The sequence below is a fragment of the Arachis hypogaea genome, chromosome 13 (assembly GCF_003086295.3).
Source record: "Arachis hypogaea cultivar Tifrunner chromosome 13, arahy.Tifrunner.gnm2.J5K5, whole genome shotgun sequence".
Taxonomy (NCBI): Eukaryota; Viridiplantae; Streptophyta; class Magnoliopsida; order Fabales; family Fabaceae; genus Arachis; species Arachis hypogaea.
The window spans coordinates 140,988,343-141,009,386 of record NC_092048.1 but is presented as its reverse complement, the minus strand read 5'-3'; the positions used below and the strand labels follow the sequence as shown (position 1 = coordinate 141,009,386).

The 21,044-nt window shown below is 34.1% G+C and overlaps 1 protein-coding gene across 5 annotated transcripts; it reads left to right on the top strand.

The window, feature by feature from the left end:
- Positions 1–10,119: 10,119 nt before the first annotated feature.
- LOC112792305 (probable helicase MAGATAMA 3) lies at positions 10,120–20,024 on the top strand. 5 transcript variants are annotated; one of them, XM_025835488.3, is made up of 20 exons: positions 10,120–10,670; positions 10,825–10,993; positions 11,255–11,388; positions 11,788–11,997; positions 12,600–12,791; positions 13,461–13,496; positions 14,194–14,279; positions 14,486–14,536; positions 15,026–15,137; positions 15,206–15,311; positions 16,043–16,140; positions 16,474–16,587; positions 16,673–16,765; positions 17,373–17,426; positions 17,841–17,899; positions 18,003–18,087; positions 18,438–18,806; positions 18,986–19,108; positions 19,201–19,287; positions 19,528–20,024. In XM_025835488.3, the coding sequence occupies exons 1-20, from the start codon at positions 10,569–10,571 to the stop codon at positions 19,732–19,734; spliced, it is 2,487 nt and encodes an 828-aa protein (XP_025691273.1). In that variant the 5' UTR covers positions 10,120–10,568; the 3' UTR covers positions 19,735–20,024. The 5 variants fall into 5 exon arrangements, with proteins under 5 accessions (XP_025691273.1, XP_072068967.1, XP_025691274.1 ...); XM_072212866.1 differs by having other exon boundaries at positions 10,368–10,670; positions 11,880–11,997; XM_072212867.1 differs by having other exon boundaries at positions 10,370–10,670; positions 10,779–10,993; positions 11,880–11,997.
- Positions 20,025–21,044: the final 1,020 nt, after the last annotated feature.

Genomic DNA, 21,044 nt, shown 5'->3' with positions numbered 1-21,044 from the left:
CTCTATAACTGTTATTCCTAATTTTACTATCTTATTATAAACTTTGGAGAAATTGTAAATTATATAATTTTAAAAATACAGACAAGAATTAGAGAATAAAAATTTAACAAGAAGAAGATAGCACATAGTAGAAAGAATGAACAATAAACAATTACAATAAAATGCGCAAAGAATTTATGATGCATGCATATTCCCAGCGCAAGTCATGAGCTCATGCGTCAGTTGTCTACCCGCAACCCGACGTTACTCGGAACGAACCCTGAATATGGTTTCTCTACTGTGTCAGTCAGGCACATTGGTATCATCATTGGCGAATCCATGTCAGTTAGGATGTCTTAGCATCACGATTACCTGTCTTAGTTAGGTCACTTTACAACAACATTTCTATCTGCATCACAGTAAGAAATGGAATATTAGTTAGGCGAACATTTCCGCATTAGCAAAGTAGGGCTATCAGTTAGGCGGACACTTCTGTATTAGCAATTTGGCATAAAGGCCCAACAAAACAAACAATTCTCAATTATCTTTTTCATTATGGCTATCAGTTAGGCGGACATTTCGCATTAGCAACCTTAGACTATCAGTTAAGCAGGTACTTTCGCATTAGCAGTTTGGCACAAAGGCACATTCAAACATACAATTCTCATGAATAATTACAATTTTCAATTATCTCTTTGATTCATTATTTCTCATTTCCTTTCTTTTCATCATACCTCCGTATCACCTTATAGATATGCATACCTCCGCATCACCATATTACTAAACATACATCCGCATCACCTTTTAACTTTAAACATTTATAGGGACAACTTACATTCTTATCCATTTCCTCACTTGTTTAGCCTAATACCTCCCTAGTGACCAGTCTTTTATTTAATAATCGATATAACAAACGGACTCAAATTCACACAATCTTTATGTCCACGCATTTGTATCGAACACAAGTTTCTAAAGAACTAAGAATCATATTTTTCTGGACAGTCTAATGCTAGCTATTGAAGAAAAATTGAGACTATTATTCTAGATTTTTGGAATAGCACATTGTTGTCTTGTTATGTGGTTTTTATGTTGTGAAAGCTTACGCACGAACTATCTCTTTTGGTAAGGTCATTCTAGAGATCCTAATATTTAATTTGAATTAGTTTTACTGCATTTATATTAGAATTGAATTTCATACAAAGTTTTAAAATTCTGCTACTGCACTCATAAGGATTCAGAAAAACAACAAGCATCAATGTTTTTATAAAATCCACAATAATTTCAATTCTAATCCGTTGCTTCTAAATTTTGGTGAGATTATACTCAACAACCCTAAGTTTTAGATCAAATAAGTTTCAGATTCATATCACTTTATTTGATTAATTAATTATTAATTGAAAGTGATGGCCTGTTTTCATAAATCAGTTCAGAATTCCTAGCAAGCAACCCAGCTTCCAAAAGACTTAATCAAGTCTACAAAATAGCTATGAACATGAAACTTATACTCAACTAAAATAGACTTACAGAACAAAATATTTTTTATAGCAACTTAATATGTTGAGTAAATCGAAAGTTCTAGTAGTTAGAAGATGACATTGTAGAACTGAAAAATCAAAAAATTCAACAGCAACTACCAAGATTCAAAAATTCATATATCCCAAATCACTTGGACAAATTTCTTTAAATTTTTATGAAACATTCAAGACACACCAAGGTTTTACAAAAAAATAATTTCATCTAAAATGGTGGTCTGGACTACTCCCAGAATTCATTTTAAGTCGCTGCCAAATATGAAAAAATTCTGCCTTAAGTAATTTAAGAACCTCACATACCAAATTTTATATCTAAGCCTAAAATTCCTCTAAAACCATAATTCTATCTTTCTTTTAACTAATCAAAGTTGTTAGAGTGATTAGCACAGCCCCAAGAGTTCAGACTCTTCAATTCACCTTTTTACAAGTGCACATATATAATTAAACGTTCACTTTTCTGCATTGTATCATAACAAAAATTCAATATGCACTCCTCATCAATCAAGCACATAATGAACCATCAATCATCACAAGCACACACAATAGAAAACATAATATTCTATCTATCCTATCCCTTACCTTCTTTGATGAACATAAATATGGGAATTTTGCTTGCTTGTTGCTCTTAACAAGACTCCTTCCTTGCTTGTGATTTGGAACCATTCTAACAGAATCAATAGAGAAAAATAAAAAATAGATGGGTGTGCCTCCTCAGCTTCGGTCATCCCTTTCAGCTTCGGTCAGCCCCATCTCATGCCATCACTCTGCTCCTTTTGCTACTCTAATTGATGGAGAACCAGAAAAATTGGAAACACTCCTCCTTAACTTCCTTTTGGCGTCACTCCTACTCCCAGTGTTGTTCTCCTGCTTTCTCATTCCTGATTCTATTTTTGCATTTGAAAAAGAAGACCCGAAAGAAGTGGTGGACATATAAATAAGAGAAGAAGAAGTGAAATGAGGTGATGAAGAGAGTTGTGTGGTTCCTCCTCCAGAAAACACCTAACCAGGGTCCATCATCACATGAGAAAACCAAAAAGTGTAACCTTGGTTGGGGGTTTCTCTCTGTTTCATTTTCCATAAGAAGGATGAAGAAGATTAGGGCTTTAATCATGCTTAGGTTCCTGATGATGGGTATGTCTATGGTTTGGTTGAACCGAAAAAAAATTATTTAATGTGTGTTGGTTCATAATTGAATAATCTTAATGATATATTTATACTTTCCTTTAATTAATTCATAATGAATAATTAAAGACATAGTGTTTGTGATGTTTGATAGAAGTATGTGGAGAAAGGAAAAAGAAAACTGTGACTTTATAATGGTGAAAAATCGGTTTGATTATGAAAGGGTGGAGTTTGTTTGGTACGATTTTTAGCTTAGGATACGTTTTTATCTCACATGATATATCTATTCTTTTCGCTTATCAAGTCTAAATCTGCCTTATTATTTTATGATGAGGTGATTCTCAGATATTTATCAAATTTCTCGTCACAGAATTTTTGAGAATAATTATATGGAAAATCGGGGTGTTATATGTGCTTGTTTTTAAACTGAGTTTATGTGTCGCAATTATTATGGTAAATTTATACTCATTTTTTAGTTAATTGTGTCACAATTGTTATGTAATTTCAGTTCATTTATGAGTGAATTAAGGTGCATTTGGACTCATTGTCCTGCACAATTCAAAACTCTTTCTCCTCATCTTCTACTGCTTCTTCTTCTTCTTTTTCATCTTTTTCTTCTTCACCATCTCCTTCTTATTTCATTTTCTCAAAATTCTTCTTAATTTACTCAAATTTAACACAATTTGTATATTAAATTTGAGTTTAGCTCTTGGACAAGGTATTAGAAAACCAGTAAAATTGAATAGAAAAAACATAACAAGAAAAAATGAATATAATGAATATTTCTCAAATATTCTACAAAGGCAGAGAAAAAAGTATTTGATCAACCTTCACAATCCCATAAAATAAAATCTCTCAAATTGTTTTGATATGAATTATGAATTTAATATAAGATACCATGAATATATATACTCTTTTTTTTAAAAGGCCTTTTTAAAAATCTTTTCGTCTGTTGTAGCTAAATTCTCCTGAGTTGAACTTGAAATTCACATGCAAAAAACTTTAAGTTTATATGGAAAATCTATTATTATTAACATCCATTATTTTCTACAGATTCTTTATCAAACCTGCAGATTCTTTATCATTATTTTTTACTTCTCTTTTTTTTAAGTTAATTGTGTCACAATTATTATATAATTTTGATTCATTTTTGAGTGAATTAAAGTGTATTTGGACTCGTTGTCCTGCATAATTCAAAATTCTTTCTCCTCACTTTTTACTGCAATAACAACAATAGCAATAATAAAAGAATAACAGTGAGAAAAAAATACGGGATGAAAAAAAAGAAGGAGAACAAGAAGAATGAGAAAAAGAAAGAGGAAGAATGCGAAAAATAACTTAGTTGAAAAAATGATGTGTGCATGTGTAATCACACTCTTTTTAATAAAAGTAATTTTTGTTAATGTTAAATCTACTTGGTTAAACTTACATAACAATATTGCTTAAATATGTAGCAAACTGATTATTTTATTAACTAACTATTAGTTAACCATCAAAATAAGCTAAACTAAATCTTGACAAACAAAACCACTACATTTGGCATGTAAAGTACTTAGGCTGTGTTTGTTTACAAAAATAAAATAATAAAATAAAAATATAAAAAAAAATTATATTTAATAAATAAAATATAAACAAAAACATTATATCTAAATATATTAAACTAATATATTTTATATTTATTCTAAAAAAAAATACAAAAATATTAACAAAACAATCACTTATTTATTATTATTTTTATTAATTTTTTATAATTATATTTTTTATTGTTTTATTTTTTTTAAATTTATTAAATATAAAATATAAATAAATTAATTTTTTATAATTTTTTAATTTATCATTAAATAAAATACAAAATACTAAATTTTATATTTCCGTTTTTTATATCTTGTTTTTAACATTTTATGTCCTACTTACTGAATGCCATGAACTCTTGCGCGCGACGATCATAATACTATTGCTTCTACGAAACAATAACACCCACCCCCATTCGATTTTCTGTGCTCAAAATTGGAATTTTGAAAACCCCAATTACCCTGTATTGTCCTAAAATCGCAACCCGAATTGATTTCTCAAAATCAGACCTCAATTCCAAAGCCGCAGTGTTATTATTATTATATTCAATGAATAATAACTATAGCTACTTAGTGGAATCCATGTTTCGCTAGATCTTCACCATCTGCGAGGGAGAGAGATTCTATAGTTGGAATCTCCTTTAATTTTTAATTGTACTCGATCGATTTATAGTATACATATATTGAATATTGAATACTCCATGGTAATAAACGAGAAAATTCTAGAGGCTTCCAGAAACCAAAACATGAAACGATATTCCTATTCTCAATAGATAATAACAGTAACAGTAATATATACAAACTTTGATAGAAAGTTAGCTTATTATTGTTATTATTATTGTAACACTGCACATGTGAAGATGTTAATATTAATAACATGGAGTCATGGATTATCACTTTCTGCTCTTAATTGATGTCTTCTTCTTCTTGGATTTAACAATAGGAACTGTAACGCTGTACAAATCCTCAAGGAACCGGTACCTCTTGTTCTTCCTCGTCGGAAGCAACCTGCTTTCATCTTCTTCTTCATCCACCGCTGCGGCGGACGAAACAACATCGCAACCGCCGCTATTATTGGTCCCCTGAACCACGCTGTAGCTGCAGCTGTTGTTGCTCATGCTTTGATGATGATGATCGTATTGTTGTTGTTCTTCGTCACCGCTGCTACTGAGTTGTATGAGTTGCTTCGCTGCTTCGATCTCCGATTTGGAGAAGAAGGGGGAAGCGGGTTTGCGGTTGATCTTGCTTTCGCATGCAGAAACCGCTGTTGCCATCATCGATAGATATCTCTCTGTGTTGTGTGATCAAGATTTTATTGATGCAGAGTAGAAGAGCATTCTTTTTACTTTTTATACTGTTCAAAACAATAGGTCGGTTTCTTTTCTCCATATTTTTTACCTTCTTCATTTTTTTTCCCTGTAAAAGTTAGACCTTCAATCTCATCTCTAACTAAAATATCTTTAATTTTTAAATATTATTTGTGTCAAAAATTGCATATATTCAATAGATTTTGTTAATAATTAAATTCTTTAATTAATAATGTTAGAAAATAATGAATAGACAAAAGTTAATGATATATGAAAGAGAAATTAAAAAAAGAAGATAAATAAGAATCAATTATTGGTTGAGAAAGATTGATTTTTTTTTCTCATATTCAATTGTGTATTACAATTTTAGTGAAAAAATATTTTTCACGTTTATTGTTTAAATGATATTAAAAAAATAATTTAATTAAATGAATAGTTAAAACATTTTACAATTTTATCATGTCTAATTGTTGACATAAACTTATTCATGAATGTTGATGTTCCCATGTTAATTATCAAGTTTTTATTAAGTTAATTAATTAATCATTAATGATGATAAAATAAATATGTAGATACGTAGATGGTATTTTGGAATTAAATAATCTAACAAAAACACACACGCAACAATATTTTTTGGAATTAAATTTTTGAAACATTTTGTTAACCTTAAAATAAATACCTATTAAATTATTAAATATAAAGAACAATAAATACTAAATTACTTTATGTTGTATTTATGTACTCTTATTTTATAGATTGTATTATTGTTTTGCCTTATTTGTATTTTTCTTTTGAAGGTAGGTTAGTGGAGACCGAAGATTTCCATTTTTGGAAGATCAAAATAAATTTTTGGTGATTTCAGCTACCTACACCTTTAAATAAAGGATTTTTTATTTTTATAAATAAAATAATTATAATAATTATTAAAATAAATAATTTAAAAAATATTTACCGAAATAAATACCCTAGTCTTATCTTATTTATAGTGTAAAGGAGATAAGGCCTGTTGACGCCTATAAATATATGTTGTTCAAAGCGCGTTATGCACTCCACTTTGACCTTGTCAACCCACTTTTTCTTCTCTATTATCCCTTTCTGACCATATTATCGATTGATACTGCGATGGCGTGTCAGGCGGGGAACGACGGAGACATCAACAGGCTGAATGAGACATCGCATTACGTTGGGACTGCCGACTTTGAGGTTAGTTTTGTTTTGTTTAATTCTCGTTTAATCCTGTATGGAAATTTTTTTTGAATGTGGCCATGATTAAAGTAGTCGCGAAGAACTAAAACATAATTTGTAGTTTTAGCAGTAGGTCTCTAGTAAAAATTTGGAATTCTTTTTTGCTTATGGAAGATTGTTAGGACATAATTATTAGTTTGGAACTCTGTTTTACTTGCTCTAAGTTGTTACTACTTATATCATTCTACTTAGGTTCCATTTAGTATGTAATATGTAATTTAGGTTAAAAACATAAAAATATGTTCTTAAGTCGAACTAGTTGTAAGTTAGAAATGACTATTTATTTAAATTTAATGTTTTATATATCATATTAAATTAATCTAATGAGTTAGAAAAGCGTTTAAGAATTTAATAAACCAAAAATTTAAAATTATTTTCCTATAAGTCTAAATTTTTTTTATTCTTTAGAGGTCTTGCCTTCTACCGCCGCGGCGAGTGAGTTATACCCTTCCTCCATCGGATGCCATCGTCCTGTATCTAACTGAGGCTGGATTCGGCGACACCGTGCCCCTCAGGGAGTTCACTTTTGACAATTCCCTAATTTCGACATTCGTAGAGCGTGGCGTCCAGAGACGCACACGTTTCATCTTCCATTGGATGAGGTCACGATCACCCTGCAGGACGTGGCGTACCACCTAGGCCTATGCGCACACGGGGCCCCAATTGGGGGTGCCTCTGTGACTTCACAATGAGTGACACGCATCTTCGGGATACCTTCTCTATTCTTCTTAGTGGCTGCCATGAGCCTCTGGGAGAAGCGGCATCTGGCCGCTATCTGTGAATACGCCTCACTGTCTTTCGTCACAAACAACCTCTGAAGTCTTTCGTACGTGATGTGCAAGATGGCGTAGATCGGCAAGTATCGTGTCCCCTTCAGAACTGCATTGATGCACTCTGACAGATTTGTCATCATATGACCAAACTGTTGCCCACTGTTGTAATGCTACAACCATATCTCCTTGTTGAAACGACCAGCCCAATATGCCATCGCCGGAAAAACTCCTCTCAATGCATCTATGTACCAGTCATACCCAGCATTGCTAGGACTATACGCAGCATTTATGAGGTATCTCTTGCTCTCGGCTGACTTGAAACGAGCCATAAAATTCGCCGCCATGTGTCGGATGCAGTAAGCATGGAACGCTATAGGAGGATGCCACCCACTATCATCGGAGCTGAGGGCGGCTTTTATGGCCTGCAATCTATCGGATATATCCAGCAGGCCGTCTTGTGACATGACATGGCGTCTCAAATTAGTAAGGAAGAACGACCATGACTCTGTACTCTCGGACTCGACGATGGCAAAAGAAATATGCAGGATGTTGCTGTTGCCGTCTTGTGCCACCACAATAAGCAACACTCCACCGTATCCCCCATACAGATGTGTGTCATGGACGGAAACAAACGGCTTGCAATGCTTGAATGTCTCCACACATGAGGGAAAATACCAGAAGACTTTGTCGAACATGCAGTCGCGGACGAGAAGGTGTCCATCGTAGTACAGGCCGGCTCGTAGGTCACATATGGTTCCAGGGAAACAGCTCTGTAGTGCCTGAAGCAGCTTCAGCACCTTGTTGTATGACTCTTCCCAATCCCATAGATCTGTGCAATTGCCTTCTGTTTCGCCATCCACACCTTTTTGTAGGAAGGTTTGAAGTGATAACTCGCCCGGACAGCACCTTGCAGCACCGGAATGCTGATAGAGGGATTGGACTGTATCAATGGCAATATGACTATGCAGATGAGACTGTTGTCTAATTGACGATGGTCTTGAGACATCGTGGGTGCTAAACAACAATGCGCTCTACCAACCCTCCGAACCCCCTAACACAACAAAATAGTATATGTTCATCCATATCTCAAACCTACTTAATATATTGCACAAAAGTACTCAAAAGCACAATTAAAGTTGAACTTACCAGTATTCGAGATTCTGCAGAAGGGGGACACGAAGGCTCCATTGACACCCATTCACAGCTTGACGGCACTGCACATGGTACTTTAATCGGTCCGATTCGATTACCCAGCACTCAGCGCTCCTGCGAATACTATAGTTCTTCACACCCTGTAGTACTCATCTTGGCATTTGGACCTGTGGTCGACCTGAAACTCTACCCCACCATCCAAGTTGTAATCTTCTTTTTCCGTGTCAGAAAACAGAGTCCTCTCATGCATGGTGTCCAGATCCAAACTATGATAGTGACTTGGCATTGCTGAAAGCACCGGAATTGGGTGAGGTGGAGGCAAGACATGGCGTATCATAGTATGGGCGGACATCTCGGGTATAAACTCCTCCTCATTGTCCCCCTGGGAAGAATCACTATCGGCACTATCCGCCACATATTCTTCGTCTGATTCCTCATCGCCCTCCTCCGCCTCATCCACTGGAATGGCAACATGAATGGGTGGTGGTGCAAGAGGTTGGTCGTCTTGGATATAGGTCGACTGCACAGAATCACCAGACCAATATCTCCAACCTCGGCGGAAAGCTCCATCACCTGTTTTGCCATGATCCTCCTATGGATGTCGAATATGAATCGAACATGCTCGTCCCCCAGAAAATCGAAATAGTCAAAATCGAAAAACTCCATTACCCATAGGTGCTAGCAACCTATACCCAATCCTTCCGACTTCTCTCGCTTCTGTAAACGAGATACGTACATAGTCATCTCATTTACACTGTAAATGAAATAAAACTGAGTTATTTATTTTGATAAATTTTTTTAAAGTTATTTATTTCAGTAATTATTATAATTATTTTATTTATAAAAATAAAAAATCCTTAAATAAAACCTCTGCATAATAATAATGTTGAATGCGTCAACTAACCATCAACCATATTAGATATTCAAGGTTAAGGGGCCTTCAAGTCATAATAATGTTTTTTTTTTTTTTATTACAAATGTCGTTGTTAAAATTACCAATTAAAAATGTTTAAACAGAAAATTTATAAAATTCAAGTTTTCAAAATATTTTATATAAATATTTATTAAGTAAAAGATTTTACTAACAGTAACATTAACATATGCTTTCAGAATACCTGTTATATTTCCAGTTTTAATATTATCCACAACTCTTACTTTTCTCACTTTCCCTCTTGTTTATCTTTTGGTATTATTTTATACTGCTAGGATAATTTATATTGTATTTTATTTTGGACAGGGATATATTTTTTGGTTGTAATACCGACTAGGATAGTTTTTAAATGGGCCAAACGACAATTGTAAGCCAGTCCACAGACTTTAGTTAGCGTCGATCTTAAGCCCAATAATAACCGCCTTTGTTAGCGTCAATTGTAAGCCCACCTACGCCCTCGTTAAACATATAAAATTATAAATGGGCTACGTTATGCGAACTTTTTTCATCACTTTCGTTAATTACACTAAAATGCATTTTGACTCTGTTGAGGGTTTCCTTTTTCTCTAGACTTGGTAGTTGGTAATGCATTGGTTCTTGGTCTTTCACAATTGGTGACGCGGTGCAGTTATGTAGTAACGCAAATGTTAGAATCTTTGCTTTCAAAGTCTCAATCGTAACTAAGCCCTAAATCTTGGGCCCATTTAAGGGGGAACAAGGGGTTTTAAGTGGGTTTTGAAATTTTTAAGAAGAAAAAATAACTGTCCGGGAAAAGGCTCGGTCCGTAAAGTGTAAACTCAACTTCCATCTCCCTGCGACAATTCTCTCATCTCCGCCACATTTGCCCATTTTCTTCGCCGCAGCCAACCAAGACAAGTTGCGGCGGCGGCGGCTATTGGTGGTGGGTTCTGAGTGTAGGAACCTGTGCGCATTGGCAGGCTCGGAAAGACTGTTTGATGGCGGTGGACAAGGAAAAGCTACAAGAAGAATCCGTTATCCGCCGCTTCTACCAGATTGTTCTCAGCTGGGACTACTTTCGCCTCCTCAAGGATTTCAAGGCAAATGATTCTCCATTCATCTCTCTCTCTCTCTCTCTCTCTCTCTCTCTCTCTCTCTCCATCTATATATATTTTTTTTCATTTTCAATATTTTGGTTTCTTTTTCAGCATTGTAGAAATTCTTACACTGTTCCGAATATGGGTCTGTTTTCAGAAGCAGAAAAACAGTGAGAAAGAAGGAGCTGCTGCTGCTGGATCCTCGTCCACGTTGGTCAAAGTGAAGACTCGATACAAAGATGTTGATGACTATATTTCCACTTACGAGCCTCTTATTTTTGAAGAAGCCAAGTCTCAGATTATTAAGGAGAAAGAAGATGAAGAGGGTATCTTTGTTTTTCATATTTTGCACATTCCAATTTGATGATTTTTTTCTTCACTGCATTATTATCTCGGTAATGGCAATGCCTCAAGACTCAAGATTTTTCTATTTTAGATTTTCGTTGTTCTGCTTTTATATGCTTACAGAACAAGTTAAAAAGACTTTTTTTTTTTTTGAAATTAAGAAATGTTTATTGTTTTAAATGCTTCAAATTGAATTGTGAGAAAAAAAAAATCGTGCTGAAGAACTCTTGTGTGTAATGCAGTGACTGAATGGAAGCTGGGGGTGGTGAAGAGTTACACTGAGGGGGATGGCTTTCATTTTATAGAGTTTCCGTGTGAAATAAATGAGGGAGAATCGATATCACAGAATGATCTTTTACTGCTCTCCAAAGATAAGGTACTATAGTATACTGTTCCTACCATCTTGTTTTTTGCTTGGATGTTGCATTGATATATGAGTCTTGTTGCTGTAGTGTTTCCCAGTGGAAGCATTGCTTTTCTCCCAATCTTCATTATTGTAGAATTTTGCGGAAAATTCGCTACTAATTACTGATCATATTGTGGATATATAGAGTATCGGCTGATAGTTACTGGAAGTGATTTTTAAATAGATTTTCGATGTCTGTTACTTGAAGGGAAGCAAATGTATGTTCTCTTAATTTTAGTCAGATCTTTACCTTGCATTGATTTTTAAGGAAACCAGAAAACATTGTTGTTGATATGCTTCCTGTTCATCCAATCAGACCTAACCTGAAATATTTGAATTCTGTTGATCAATATACTTGCTACCCTGCAGTTTGTGGATGGAAAAAAATTGCCCACTGTATATGCGTTTGCTTTGGTGGAGAATGTACGAAAATTTTCTGAAACAAGGCTTCTCCGTGCTAGACTCTACCTAGCTGGAGAGTTCTCTCATTATGATACAGATAGTGTAAAATCATCTCCAAGGCTATTTAACATGCGTTCTCATATATGTGAGTCAGAGAGACAATTGTATTTTATGAAGGTAACTTGTTGTATCATTTGTTTTATTCTTGCCTGAAGCATGAAAGTTTCCTTTATTGATTTTGTTCCTATGTGATAAATGAGATTGCCTCTCAATTATGAATTTGAATACTTTTCAAACTTTACTTCCTTTGAATTTTTGTTAGTATGTTTTTTATTATTTATTATTTTATATCAGTAAAATGTTTTGTATCCCTTATCCTCATCGCAATGAAATTCTTATTTTATATTTAAAAAAAAAAAAAAAAAAAAAAAATAATAATAATAATAATAATAATAATAATAATAATAATAAATGTTATTTAACGTACATATGTAAGATGGTTTGACATATATATTGTTCAGGTCAGTCTTGGCTACAGTAGTACTACCTATAATGATATTTGATTTATTCTCTGTCCATGGGTGCCTGTAGTTTCTCGTACAGTCGTACTAAAATGGGTTTGTGAAAAATGATGTTGGGGGGTGTTTTTTTTGGGGGGGGGGGGGTGGTTGGGGAGAACATCTTGAGACTTTCATACATCCTTTTATTTTATTCTTGGCAGTTTGCTATGCTATGTCTGTGGCTTTTTTGGTTGCATGAAAGTGTGAAAAATCATGCAGATGTGCAGTTTATCCACCATTGCTCGTGAATATTTGGCTGTACGAACAATTGGCTTCCTCCCTTACAAGGATTTGATATTAAATGCTGTTGGAGAGAATTCCAGCACAGAAGCTGAGCGTTGGAAAATCTCAATATCTCTGAAGGAATATGTTGAAAGTACTTTCAATCAATATCAGCGTGAGGCTATAATAGTAAGTTTCTCCTTTAGAAGTTCAATGAAGTATTTAAAACCTCTATATAGCTGGGTTTCACCTTTGTTAATCTGTTAGGTTTTACAGCTGAGTTTGACATCGAATATAAAATATTAACCATAAAATATGGGATGCACGACTGTGTTCATGGTTTTATGCATAAAACATCCATTAGAGTTCTGTTTTCTTGCTTCATTGTTTTCAACTTTTCCATATAATATTTCATCATGTACCTTGTTTTTGCTTATTTTCTTTTCTTCCTTACATATTCAAATTTTCATTTTCTTATTGTCACTCATTTTGTCCTTTATCAAATGAGTTGCCTCAATGTATTGCTAGGAAACTCTCCTTCACTGACAGTTTTTTTGACAAGCATGTTTCATGGAATAGGATTAGATGCCTAGCTTTTATTTGGTGTAAAGCTCATAATCTTTATAGGGGACTTTCCCTCTTTAGACATGTTGAGAGAATGGAAAGCTATACTTTATAGATAAATCTTTTGTTTTGCTTTTGTATAGGGTTATCCCTATCTCCAATTTATTATCGTTAGCCTTTGTTCTTTGACATGCAACTCTTATATTACATTTCTTAGATGTGCAAGATTTTCTTATTAGTCTCATGTAGCTTTTATTTATTTGTTAAACAATAAACTTGTATTTTCTGTTGCAGGCAGGTCTATCGCCAAAAGCATTTGTCCTTATACAGGTTTGTCTCTTTTTTAAATATTCTTGCAGGCTTGAAATTTCTTTTATGTAATACTTGATGTCCTCATTTATGTTGAATTGTATCGTCATAATGACTAATTTCTCATATATAGGACTTTGGAAAATTTTCTTGTAAAGCAACTTCTTATCTATCTCGGGGTATAATATCTTGTTTTATAAAGATGAAAGAAAAACTAAAATCTGCCTGTGGATTTCCCTTATGACCTTATAGAAGCCTGAGCAGACAATCTTTTTAGAGCTCAAAGAAACAGATTTCCCTTGGATGCAATGTTAAGGTTGCTACTTTGTGACCAAGTCATGGGTTCAAATCCTTGCTAGCTTAGTGCAATGAGCTATCCTTTTGTTCAAGAAACAGACTTGTACTCTGATCTTATGCACGATGTAAATCAATTGGCCCTTTTATATTTTGTAATTCTTATCATTCAAACATGGGAAACAATTGTTGCGTCTGAATTTTTAATTTGATGTTACTGGAATATAATTAATATTAATATTAATATTAGTGCAGTCATGTCACTGAGGTCCTTTATGGATCATCACCTTTTTATTTCCATTTGACATGAAGTGTCCCTCTCTAGCGTCTGTATCTGAGACATGGTTCAAGGTTTTTATTAATGTATTGCAGCTATTCCAGTTGTAAAATATCTTCTTGTCGACTCTAACCAAACTCATTTCAGGGTCCCCCTGGGACTGGGAAAACTCAAACCATACTTGGGCTTCTAAGTACCATTTTGCATTCAAGTCCAACAAGGGTGCAGTCGAAGTAAGTAAAATATTTTTTATATGCTTTTTTAGGTTTTTATATTATTATCCAGGAAGACTTCTATATAAGATTGTGCTTAGTAGAGCTGATGGCTCGAGACAGTTTTATACTTCTACCAAGTGTGCCTTAGAAAATTTTATGCTCACATTTTTTTGCCTTACATTATTCTTTATTCATACATGTACTAATTCAGATTTGCTCAATAGGAACGGGATGCTCGAGCTAAAGCGGGAGGTGCAGTTACCAATTGAGGAAAAGTATGCTTTTCTTTGTGAATATATCTGAGCTTTACATGCTCAAGAAAACTTAATGATATGGAAAAAATATAGTGTGTGATTTGAATTGACATGATATTCTCTTTTCATTTCATGTTGTGGAAACTTTTAGATTTATATTTTCTCATTCTTGATTTCTCCATTCTTGTGGTCTGCATTTTAGTTTTATGGCAGTGTGTATCTTCCATAGTTCATATCTAATTTATTTGATCAAGTTAGAAGTGTTCAATAATCAATACTGATATTTTGTCATGTATACCCACTTTGTTCCATATATCACTTCGTCAGCTTGTGTTATGCCAATATAGTCTTTAGTTTTATTAATTTTATAATCCATTTTGGAAGGTAACTATCCCTTTGCCAAGACTAGCTAAATAGAACTATATTCCTGTTATAGTAACTTTGTCTGTAGATTGTATTCTCATATTTTACCCATCTAGATGATATATTATGCTTTCTATTGCGTTTCAGACGCAAACACTGGGGACTGGCCTCTCCATGGTTGAATAGTGTTAATCCAAGGGATAGTTTGATGCCAAAAGATGGCGATGATGGATTTTTCCCAACTACTGGAAATGAATTAGTAAGTACTACTAATTTGTTAGTTCATTTTACTGACAAATAATATATTCTAACCATGTATTCTATCAGAAACCTGAGGCTGTAACTTCAAGCCGTAAGTATCGGGTACGAATTCTAGTATGCGCTCCATCAAACTCTGCCCTGGATGAGATTGTGTTGCGGGTTCTTAATGGAGGTATGAAGTTTCTCTTGCCTTATCTCCTAACCTCATGCATATTACTTGGAGTCTCTTACTAGTAGACCAGTTTTAATGGCTTAAAGCTGAAACAGCAAAAGATCCAGGGAGGCTGGATTTGATTCCAGGGATTTGTTTGCCTTCTTATGTTGTCTTCTTATATGTGAAGCAACAAATGGAATAGTTATCTTAGTTTCATTTATGTTAGGTAACAACAGTCATAATGCATTCAAGGGAACCAGTACCAAGAACTACTTGTCCTATTATCGGCGTTATTTGGTAAATTTTCAACTGATAGAAATTCTGAAATAAAGTATAATCCTAAAACTATTTGAGAAATGTTCTATGAAGAGTTTGGCATATTGAATGCATTATGATCGTTGTTTTTATGCTTTTGTTTAGTTTTTCTTTTTATTCCTATGATGAATATTATCTTGGGTGGGGTTTAGGTGTTTTTCTGGGATGTCCTGACTCCTAAGCACATACTGTGAAGAAGAAGTTGCAATTGCCATAATGATCGTGGGGTCAGTTCTTAGTCTGTGTAATTAGCTATTTTATATTACAAGCAGACTATTTGTACTTTGATATTCTTAACTTTTTTTTTTTTTTTCCTTAGCTTTACATTGTTTATTTGTTTGTTTGTTTTTCTGATATCTGTGTACTGTCTTTACCATGATTATTTATTTTTTTCCCTTTCCTGGGCCACTATTTATTGTTCTTGGATGTCTCAGGGGTACATGATGAATGTGATCGACCTTACACACCTAACATTGTTCGGATTGGTCTCAAAGCACATCATTCAATCAAGCAAGTCGCCTTGGATGAACTTGTATGTAGACAAGGAGATTAGCATGTCTTTTAAATGGCTGCCACTGTTTTTATTTAGTCTTCCGTATCTTTAGTCCCATGGAATTCGGTTATAATGCTCTGTAGATATGGGAATGACCTTTTATAAATTGTTGAGGAAATTATGTTTTTTAATATAATGTTGAACATAATACATATTTTTCGAACCTGGTTTTAACCTGCTACCAGACAGTATAAATAATGAAATCGTAAGCCACATATTTAGTTATGGCATCTATGGTATATATTCTTATTTGTGTGGTTCATCTCCACTTTTAAATCTACTTTGGGGCACTTAGATTTGTATTATTTGCAGGTGAAAGGAAAACGAGTCAGTGCCAACAAATCATCTACTGATAAGCAGAGCAATGGTCCTGGGGGAAATAATGATGATAGTGTCCGGGCTGCACTTCTGGATGAAGCCACAATAGTATATATTTCATAATTTAATCTGAATTCAAAATAAGAAAATATTAGCATTGTGGTTTTCGAAGAATTTTCTTTGTGCATGGCAGGTTTTCTCGACTCTCAGTTTTAGTGGTTCGCATATCTTCAGTAAACTAAATCGCAGCTTTGATGTTGTGATTATAGATGAAGCAGCCCAAGCTGTAAGTATGAAATCTTTTTCAGTGTTAGGTTGCTTGTAGTATAATCAATTTGGCTAAGCTGCCTAAGCAGGTTAGTAGCATAAGCTGGTGGAACTCATGATAAGCATAATTGATAATCAGATAATTTTTTTAATTTAATTTTCATGTTAACTCAGTGCAAACTTTTCTTTATAAAGATAAAATCATATATTTTTAGAAATCATCACTTTTTTTGTAAAAAAAATTTGCGGCCTTTTACTTGGGAGTACATTACATGTTCCTTTTATGTCTTGCTCTTAAATTTTCAAAAATTGTGGCTTCAGTAGAATAACAGTCTCACTGTTGTCTGTGTGCTTGTGTTTTTTAATGTCTAATATACTTCTCTCTGCAAGTCAGCATATGCAATAGGCATATTGTCAATTTTAGTCAGCATAATGAATTCGCTCTGGTGTCTCGGTTGTTATATTTGTTCCCTAAGTAAGTTGTTAGTTGTGTTGTTAGCTTGTTATCAATTGCAATAAGTAGATTAATGATTGTCAGTATGTAACGATTTTCATTTTTCAATGTAAAAAAACCAATGTTGCTAATTTTATTTCATCTTTTTGTACGACATGCTACCCATGAACAGGTGGAACCTGCGACCCTTGTGCCATTAGCCAATCAATGCAAAAAAGTATTTCTGGTATTGTTCACCACCCCACTGTCGTCAAAGGATCCTGGATTGTTTGTATTTTACAATATGTAGTTGCAAGTATGTCTTAAAATGCCCAGTTTGCAGGTTATAACTCAACTAACTGATTATATATGTAATGCAAGTTTCAAGCAAGATAGATACATTGAGACAGCATCTTTAAAGAAAGCAAGTTCTTTATTTGTTGTAACTCCTAACCCAAAGGACTTGGCATGATATTTAGAAATGAGATTTCTAGTAATATGAATTTACTGATATTTTATATAGGGCCTGGCAAAATGGATGTGTTGTTGTGCATCAGTTATTGAACTTGTTTAAATATTCTGGACTAAGCACTGTTGGGGTCATATTTGGTATAGTGTTATCACCACTGCTACTTTAATTTTTGGCATTTTGTGTTTTAAGGTTGGTGATCCTGCACAGCTTCCAGCAACTGTAATTTCAGATGTTGCTAAGAATCATGGGTAAACAATTCTTTTGATGAGATAAGCATATCTTCTAACTAAATAAAACTATTCTTCTGCTTAATACCCTACTTTTGTGCTGTTTTCTGTTTCATGCTTTAAGATATGGCACAAGCTTATTTGAAAGATTGATGCAAGCTGGCTATCCAGTTAAAATGTTAAAGACCCAATACCGAATGCATCCTGAGGTTGGTTCATATTTTCCTGTTCATACTATGGTCATGCTTCACATTTGGGATTCCTTTATTCCCTAGGCAGCCTCAGATTGAATTGCATAACACAACCAATAATATTAACTTATCGGTTTTGTTGTTCTGCCTTGCGCCCCCCCCCCCCCCCCCCCAAAAAAAAAAATTTAGAATTATATTATACTCATTACTTATCAGGATTTGGATATTTAGTGTCATGAGACTTCATCTGTTTTGGGGAATAAGGTTCATCCTTGTGTTTCTGTCTACTATCAAATCTTGTGTTCTCTTGATCTATTAAAATATCCTATCACTTTTTCTAAGTGGATTTATCATATGTGATCAAATAGATAAGAAGCTTCCCTTCTAGCGAATTTTATGAAGATGCATTGGTAGATGGGGATGATGTCAAAATGCGGACACAACGTGAGTGGCATCAGTATCGCTGCTTTGGTCCATTCTGTTTCTTTGATGTACATGAGGGAAAAGAGACTCGGCCATCAGGGAGTGGTTCTTGGATAAATACTGAGGAAGTTGATTTTGTCCTATTCTTGTATCAAAAACTGATAACACGATATCCCACGTTGAAGTCGGGTAACCAAGTTGCAATCATATCACCCTATAGACAACAAGTCAAGCTCTTCCAAAAACGTTTTGAAGAGACTTTTGGAGTGTCATCCCAGGAAATAGTGGATACATGTACGGTTGATGGTTGCCAGGTAAACTAGCTACATTCAGTTATGGTACCAGTCATTTTTTCCCCTCCTAAATAGTATTGAAGAAATTTCCAATAAACAAAATATTTGAATATGGTTCTGGTTTCGCAACATGGGGCACAGATCACATGGTTTGCATAGATTAAAGTACTAAACAATGCTCTTTTTTTTCTTTCTTTTAGGGACGTGAGAAGGATGTTGCAATATTTTCATGTGTGAGGGCAAGCGAAGATAAAGGTATAGGGTTTGTGGAGGACATCCGGCGAATGAATGTTGGGATCACAAGAGCAAAGTCTGCAGTTTTGGTACTGTATCATTCGGGTTAAAGCGAGGTTTTCAATGAATTGATTTGGTGCACATGCTTTACTGTGATCAATTTTCGTTTTTTCTATTATAGGTTGTTGGATCTGCCTCAACATTGAGGAGGAGCAAACAATGGAACAAGCTAGTGGAAAGTGCTGAGAAGAGGGATTGTTTCTTCCAAGTAAATGCTCTGAAAGTTATATTTATATGCATACCAGTAGCATTGAAGTGAAATTTATTAATTAAAATCGAGGTTTTTAATTATTTAATTTGTGTTCCCTAATCGTAGTTTTTTCTTTGAAAAATCCTCTCCTCTTTTGTTCATGATTCCACTATGCAGGAGGAGTCTCACACACTTGGACAACTTTTTTATAGTTATTGTTTCTAAGCTGAAGACTAACCCAAGAATTTACGTCTTCAGGTTTCGAAACCCTACTCCTCATTCTTCAGCGACGAAAATCTTACATCCATGAAAGCAAAGATAGGGGAACAATCTCAGAATGCTGAAATGCAGGATGTCGAAATGCCGCATGAAAATGCTGTAGCAGATGCCGATCAAGCACAAGCTGAGGACTATGGAGATGGTGATGGCGATGCTGAAATGGATGATCCAGGTGACGATGATTAGAGTTAATAAATAGTTACATAGCTGTATAGTTGAGTATACACATAACAGGCTTCTGGTTCTGTATATTCCAATATTTGCAACCTGCATTTGTCTGGATAGTTAGTAACTTTCATCACCAAAAAGCAAGAAAGTCCATCCGCGACTATTGGTTTGTTATACTTGTTAGAGTATAATTAGGATCAATTTACATTATTTAACATATCTGAATATTTATTATAGGATATTATGTCTTAGCACCTATGAATATTTTTTTATATTGTATCATTCTACACAACTTGAATACTCACAAACCTTTTTTCTGTTGCTTTCTCTCCCTTTTCTGACAATACTAACTTGTATTCTATGATGATAATTGATATTGGGGCAGCTTCTAATTATTTTCATACAAGTAATACGAAATCAATATAATATTTGAGATGAAAGAAAAATTAATGTTGGAAAAAGAAAGAAACGAAGGAATAACAGCATGATCGATGATCAGGTGAATTTATGTGAGTTAAGCTCTATTTTGGTTTCTAAGATTAGTGGGTTGCACTAATTTTGTTTTTGACTTTCCAATTGCTACTATATGGTCTCCAAAATTCAAAAAAGTACACTAATGTAATCCTTTGTTTATTTTCCATCACTGGAACTCAATGCCATTAGTGACCGTAACTCAAGTCTTGTCACGCTGGACATATTAAAACGACATCGTACGCGTTTTGACGCTAAAAAAGGTATTAAACGACGTCGTTTGAGGATTATAACAAACCTCAAGTTCAACGCGGTAAATGCATAAAATTTCTAGCATTTAACTCCGTACTACTGAAAAGCTTAGCCGTACATTTGAAAGATAAAAGATATCCTGTTCCATCATAGAGAATTTATGTGATACGTTGCAGCAATCATTTTCGAAGATTTGATAATTGCTAAAAGCTTATTTTTTCAAATTTATAATTCTTAAATTTAAATAAAGGCGTTTGATTACATTTTTGAAAGAGAATAAAGAAAAAAGTAAAAAAAATTAAATGGTCTGACCATGTATCAAGAGAATTTGGTTATGACAAGATTGTTTAAACCCTCAAACGATATAGTTTAATGCCTTTTTTAGTATCAAAATGCGTACAATGTCGTTTTAATATGTCCAGCATGGCAAGGCTTGAATCACGTCATTAATGGCATTGAGTTCCGGTGACAAGAAATACACGAAGGATTATATTAATGTACTTTTTTTAATCTGAAAGACCAAATTACAATTAAAAAATCAGAGACTAAATCAGTACAACTCGTTAATCTCAAAGATCAAAATGAGGCTTAACTCGAATTTATGT